The following is a 6,857-nucleotide window of genomic DNA, read 5'->3' on the forward strand; positions in this document are numbered from 1 at the left end:
CTCTATAAGTTGTAGGCCCCACAAAACCCGAATTCATCCCTGACAGTGCTCTATACTTTCTTTCTTTTTTGTGGCTGTTAATTTTAATTTTCTAGCCTCAACTGATACTCACTCATGGCTGTAGGAACTAATTGAAAAGAATAGGTCTAATACATCTAAGAAATGCATGTTCGATAAAATTTTACCTTTTAAGTTCAGAAGTGATTATTAAACTATGAGTACTAAATAGACTAATAAGATTTGTAAACACAGGCTTTAAGAAAAATTAGATTTTTAATAAGATTGAATATTTAAAATATTTTAAAGCTTTAACTTAAAAATGTGTTTCAATTTTAATTAAAAAAATTTTAAAATATCAACTTAAAAAAGTCTTCTGTACAAGAATCTGTTAGACAAAAGAACTCATTTTGACACTTTAAAAATTACAAAGCATTAAATTATACACTAAGTTATTAAATTTAACAGATAAAAGGAAATTGAAGTAAAAATGAAGGGATTTCTAAACTGCAGATAAATTTTTTTTTTTTTCCAAAAGATACAGGCTCCTAATAAACTGCACTAAAACCAAGAAGCAGACTGGCCCCTGGGGGCCTGGGAGTCCCTGCCTTGAGTCCCGTCTGTTTCAGACAGCACCGCCCGCCTCTCTCTGAAAAGTGAGCCGAGGCTCTCCAGACTGCCCCCCAGCTCCGGGACGCGGCCCCCTAGCTCCAGGACGTGGCTCCCCAGCTCCAGGCCCCGGCCCCCAGGGTTTCAGCTTGTATGATTCTCACTCTGTCAGGGTCTGTGCAGCTGCGTCCCGTCTCATAACCGCGCTCCCCACCCCCGTCGTTCCATGTTAGCTCTGCGTGCAGACGCGTCCTGCAGCCGAGCCCCGTTTGATTGCTGTGTGGATCCTGCGCCTCTCTGAGTTGGCAGGCTTTCCCCGTCTCATTTTTCTCCCACGAAGGGCTCGCTCGTAGGTGATCCATCCTCTAAGAAAAGCAGTTAGAAGACAGACAAGAGTGATATCGCTGAAGGTTAGGTGCCCGAACAAACAAGAAAGACATAGAAAATGTGTGGAGACGCACGCTTATCATCAAAGCGCCTTGCTTTTCTGTCTCTAGGCCTGAAGAAAATGTGTACTCACCCATACTCGGGATCAAAGTTATTCATCAGATTAGCAGACATCAGAGACCGACATTTGGCAAGGGTGTGAGGGGACAGGTGCATTCATAAACTGCCGTAAGGACTATAAACCGGATTGAACTTTGGGGATGGCAGTTTGGCTATGTCTGTCCAAACCTCAGAGAGTTACCTGCCACCTGGCCAGGAGCCACGCTTGAGAGCGACATGCCACCACCCTGCCCGGAGGACCTGTTTTCTCCTCTTCTCAAGTTTCTTCTTCCCCAAGTGTCTTCTCCATAGTGCTGGGAGGATGAAAACATTATCACAAACGTTCCCAAGCACTTGGAAACTCAGAGCAGAACCACGAGCTGTCAGCCAGCCTCGGCGATGATCAGCATTTTATCATTCTTTGTGTCCTCCAAAACTCAGAGCAGAACCACGAGCTTCCCTGTGCTGTCGGCCAGCCTCAGCGATGATCAGCATTTTATCATTCTTTGTGTCCTCCCAAAGCCACGTATCGAAGGCATAACCCCCTAGGTGATGGTATTAGAGGACAGTCACCTGCAAGCCAGGAAGGACCAAATCAAATCGGCCAGCACCTTGACCCTGAACTTCCCGGCCTCCGTAACCAGGGCGGGCCACTTGCTGCTTAAGCCGCCCACTGAGGTGTGTCGATGTGGCAGCCCGAGCTGAGCTGACCTACACGGAGCCCGCGCCGCAGGGCTCAGCGCGACACTCCTTAGGTCTGTGTGTCCCGTCCCTCACGGAGCCTCCGGCAATGGGAAAGGGCTCTCCTGGAGCCCAGCTGTTCAGCCTCCAGGCCTTTGTCGGTGCACCTGAGGCCCCGAAGACTCCCCAGGGGACCCGCCACAGGGGACCCGCCACCGTCCCACGGGCCCCTGCTGCGGACTTCCTGGCAACCTTTCAGCACTCACATGAGACATCGAGTCCCACACGGCCCCCGATAACGGCCATCGTTTTGTATCCTGGTGTTGCCTCAGATTCCTTCTAGAATGAGGACACGAGGAAGGGACAGGGAAGGAGGGTCAGGGAGAGAAAACCGGGGGCCGCACACCTACACCCAGCACTCAGTCTCCTCTCTGGCCAGCCCTTTTATTAAAGGCGGTGGGCTGTAGTCCGGGGGCCGCTGCACTGGGCCCCCCAAACCCAGCCGTCTGCTCCTTTTTGCTTGGCCGACAAGCGAAGGATGATTTCAATGTTTTAAAGGATTAAAAAGAAGACCGTGCAACACCGACTGCGTGCAGGGGGCAGCGCTGAGATGCGTGCCCTCGGGCCCTTCGCGGGGAGGTTGGCCGCCCTCGGCTTCCCGGACGCGGGGTCTCGCAGGGTCTCGTAGCGCTGAGCTCGCTGTACCGACCATGGGCGGCTTCCTCATGCGAGGTGTGGGGCGGGGGGACAGCACTGGGTGGCGAGCCGGCAGCCCCCGAGCACGGCCCCGGTTCTGAATAGCAGTTGAGAGACAGCCAGGAGGGCAGAAGCTACCGAAACCCAAAGCACGGGTTTGGAGGCAGAACCGGAAAACGCCCCCCGCCCCCTCTGCGGATTTTCGGTGATTAGCCAGCTGCCGGTGAACAGGAGGGCAGAACACACGTGGAGCCATGGCTGGACATACGATTTCTACACCATTTCCTCCCGTCCGCAGGGACTGAACTGTGACAAGTATGAGAGGACACATGTCTAGAAAGATGCCAGCGCTCAGTGACAGGAAAAATGTAAAAGGAGATAAAATTATTGCATACTTTAACTCAGATCTCGCGGAAACGAAAGCACGACACGTGATCATGAATCACGTGATTCATCAGATTGGTTTCTGGAGACGCCACCGAATACAAGTGAGTTATGGCCACACGGCTGTTCCTGGCGGCACTCCTCCAAAAGACCGTGGGACATGAGACATGCGACACCACAGTCGGGGGCAACCGTGTTGCCACCAGATGGGACTTCCAAGAGTCATTAGCGATGGTGGGTCTCACACGCAGAAGGGCCTGGCACTGCCGGTTGTTGCCACGAAGCCTTTCCAGGAGGCAGAGAGGGGACCCAAGTCGCAGGGAGACTGAGATGGCCCACAGGACTGGTTCCCAGGGGAAACTTCACACAGATTAAAACCTATTCACACCCCTTTTTGTACAAAAAGAATTTCGACTCTGGCATGAACAGTCCAGGAAGATGCACGCTGTGGCCTCACAGTCGATGTCACCCGCCACCCGCCCCGGGCATCCTCACACATCTCAGGGGTTCCATGGACCACAGTTTGACGAACAGCCTATTAAAAAACCAGGAGAGAAAACTGTACGTACATTATACGGTTATGTCTAAAATCACTGCCACGGGGGGGACATATAAAATTTGAGTGGCTGCAGCAAGGTAGATTTCAGGTAACCTCAGTTTTCCATTTTCTCTTTGGTCATGGGGCCTTGATAGTTTTATAATAAAATATGTGACTGGGAGACTCTTGCTGAGTTGCTAAGCCTCTTGGGTGATAAAATTTGAAGCAGATAATCACAATTTCTGTTTTCAGTTTTGGCATTCTTGGCCTAATTTTAAGAAGTGTAGGGTTACAGAAATGTGGATCGTAAGTTAGAAATCCACGGTATTGTTCGCTGTTAAGTTGACTGGGGGCCAAGCACAGAACTCGTGAGATGAAATGAAGCCCGTAGTTTGGGCACAAAGGAAGCGTGAGTGAAACTGCCGAGTATGCGCACGTCTTTCCACTTCAGGCTGGGACATGTCCCCCTAACCCAGCGGTCCCCAGCCTTTGTGGCACCAGGGAGTGGAGCTCCTATGAGAATCTAGTGCCTGATGATCCGAGGCGGAGCTGAGGCGGTGATGCCAGCGCTGGGGAGCGGCTGCAGACACAGATGCTTTGCTCGCTGGCCCACCACGGCTGGTACCGGACTGTGGCCCGGTGGCTGGGGACTCTGCCCTGACGGGTGGACGCTGTCATTTATCTCAGCTCTCGGAACAGCAGCTTCCCCATCTAAGTAGTCACTTTCTCAGAGCCGCCAGCTCCCCTCGTCCCCATGGGCGCCTGGCGCAGACAGTGCTTTTTCCCAGGCATCCGGGACATTTTGAGTGACGGAAGGTTACTGGGAACAAAGCTCACCTCCCCCTAATCCCGCCACTGGATACTTCCCTGAATTTACATCGAACACCTAATTCAAGCAAAAAGATTCTGTACCTTCTCTGATAATACAATGCTGTATTATTATAATTGCTTTGAAATGCGGATGTTAAAACTAGCAAAACCCCTACTCCTAATTTATTAAATCAGAGGGGCTCCACACAGAGCCACACCGCCAGAAAGCACCTACGTGCTCAACTTTAAAATTCAAAAAACAGTGTGCACACAGACGTGTCTAAACCCATGCTGAGTAAGTGACTGGGGTGGCGCTGCTAAGCCACCACCTGCCGAGAAGGCGGAAAGGCGGCCCAATGACACACGCCAGGCCCCGTGGCTTGAGAGGGCTTTATTTCCGGAGACCAGAAAGCAGCCAATGTGACGTGAGGGTGACCTTCAAGCGGAGCTCTCAGTGGCGAGGAGACTCTCGTCCGGAAGAGGGCTGAGGAAGCCTGAATTTCGAGAGGTTCAGGTTCAGGTCTAAGAAGGTGTACGTGTTGTAGTCGTGATGCTGCAGGTTCTTGTAGGTGGTGTTGTCGAACGGCTCGGCGGGCACGGCGGCTTCTGCGGGGTCTGTGGAGGAGACACACGCGGTGAGCACGTGGGACGGGGACCCGGCCGCGAGGGAGCGACTCACAGACACACCCCGCGCTCTCTACACCCCAACCTGCTACGAATGAAGTGTCTCCTTAGAAAAGAGAAGCATGAAAGCAACAGTGTCCTCGAAGCGCAACGAAGGGACGAGGTCAAAGTTTACTCCAGAGCTACAGCCGTGACGGCGGGAGAAGCGGGGCCGCTCCCCGGAGCCCCCCGAGGCCCTGGGACTCCCAGAGCTGAGGGTCCCCAGGACATCATGGGGCTTTCGGGTCACACGGGGATGCGGGGAAATGGGTCCATCAGAAATCTGTCTATAACAGAGACAAACACAGAAAATGTTCAAAAGCAGAGACTAAATCTCTAAGTCTCTGAATCCGAGAAAATCAGATAAATTGCAACTGTTCTAATAACAACAGTTAAGGGGAACTGGAAATGAGATGTGAAGTTTTTAACTTAAAAAGTCATATACTTTAAATTCATAGACTAAAAAATACTAATTTAGCTGTGTTTCTTGAAGTAAAAAAAAAGAAAAAGCCATACACCTAGACATCTGGGGATCCTAAAACTAAAAGCGTGTGGCTGAAGTGACAGGACTGTTGGCTGCTGCGGTGCAGGCAAGAGAGGACAGCTCGGGGACGAAGCCCGTGGGGTGACAGCGAAGGTCGGGTTAAGTTCTCACTGACCCTAAATGCCCATCACTGGATTTCTCTCAATTTCCACTCAGGAAGCACAAAAAATAACTACATTTACCCACTGCCTGAATCCAAACCAAGAGCTCTGCCTCTCTTTTTTTTTGTCACATTAAACAAAAACGGTTTCCTAACGAGCCGAGTGCTTCCCAGCTTCAAGGAGCGTGGTGTCGGGACACCCTCGAAGTGGCACAGGGCGGGCAGGAGTCGAAGGGAAACGTGGGCCTACAGAACTCAAGCAAACGCCGAGCCCCTGGAAGGCACGGGGCGGGGGACCCGCGGACACCGGGCCTGGTGCCCAGTCACCGCCCGCCCCGCGGAGCGGCCTGTGCTTCGGGTGGCATCTTTAGCCGCCGCAGGGCAAAGAGAACAGAGAAGAAACCATATGTTCACGAAAAGTTAGCAGCACATTTTTTCAAAAGGGTTTGCAGTAGGAAAGTCCTGAAGGTTTTGGTTTTCGCCTCCTGTTTACAGCGGAAGGACCGACACGGGGGCGTCGGGTCCTCCGGAGAAGCCGGGTAAGCGCGGGCACTTCGCATATTCACGACAGGAGAAAACAGAGGGAAAGAACACATAAATCTGTCAACATAACGAGTAACGACAACGCCCAGGTGACACACGAGGCAAAGGGGGCTGCAGAGGAATGGAGGGCGGGAGGGCGGGGCTGGGTGAGCGGTGCGCTTCGAGGCGTCCGGACGGGAGACCCGCTTCGCTGCGACCCTCCCGAAGCGCGTTCGATGCACGACAAAACGGCAACGTAACAGGAATAAAGTCCCCTTTAGAAAGCTGTGGCAGCAAGAACGGCCCTTCCTAAGATTCAGTAGAGAAAAGTGAGGCGCCCCCTGTGCTTCCGGGTGAAGGGAGGACACCGTGCTGTCGTCCGTGCTGCCTGTGCTGCCTGCACTGCCCTCGGGTCACTCCCGTCTCTAACCGCTGACAGGCGGGCCTCCCTCGGGCATCGGATGCCTGCGGCCCGCCTGGCCTGAGGACCAAGGTCGCCATCGCCCCTCTCCCCGCCACCCCGGTGAACGGCCCGCGCACTCCGCTTCGCGGGGTCACGAGCGGACACTGGCGCATCCTCCCAAGGAGACGAGGGGCGATGCTAAGCTGCCAGGTTTCAAAACCACATGGGTCGGGCGGCGGTCAGGAGTGCCCGGGGCCCGGGGCCTGCTCCCTCTCGGTGGCCTAGGGATTTCGGACTCGAGCCCCCGCCTCGCAGCCTGGCCCGGGGGCCACACGCACCAGGGGCGCCCTGGGTGCCGGCCGGCTCCGCGTCTTCGGTGGCCTCGCCCTGCGCCGCGAGCCTCGGGGCTGCTGCTTCCTCGTGG

General features: G+C 53.6%; 1 protein-coding gene across 1 annotated transcript in view; it reads right to left on the minus strand.

Moving 5' to 3' along the window:
- Window positions 1-4,576: 4,576 nt before the first annotated feature.
- The window catches only part of NDUFV3 (NADH:ubiquinone oxidoreductase subunit V3), a 9,685-nt gene continuing 7,404 nt past the window's right edge, over window positions 4,577-6,857 (minus strand). The window contains exons 4-5 of the mRNA XM_025050197.1: window positions 6,772-6,855; window positions 4,577-4,816 (exon numbers count right to left, since the gene is read on the minus strand). Of these exons, the coding sequence (XP_024905965.1) occupies window positions 4,653-4,816; window positions 6,772-6,855 (248 nt within the window). The 3' untranslated portion in view covers window positions 4,577-4,652. The remainder of the gene's footprint in view (window positions 4,817-6,771; window positions 6,856-6,857) is intronic.

Source organism: Pteropus alecto, unplaced genomic scaffold, assembly GCF_000325575.1.
Source record: "Pteropus alecto unplaced genomic scaffold, ASM32557v1 scaffold97, whole genome shotgun sequence".
NCBI classification, from domain to species: domain Eukaryota; kingdom Metazoa; phylum Chordata; class Mammalia; order Chiroptera; family Pteropodidae; genus Pteropus; species Pteropus alecto.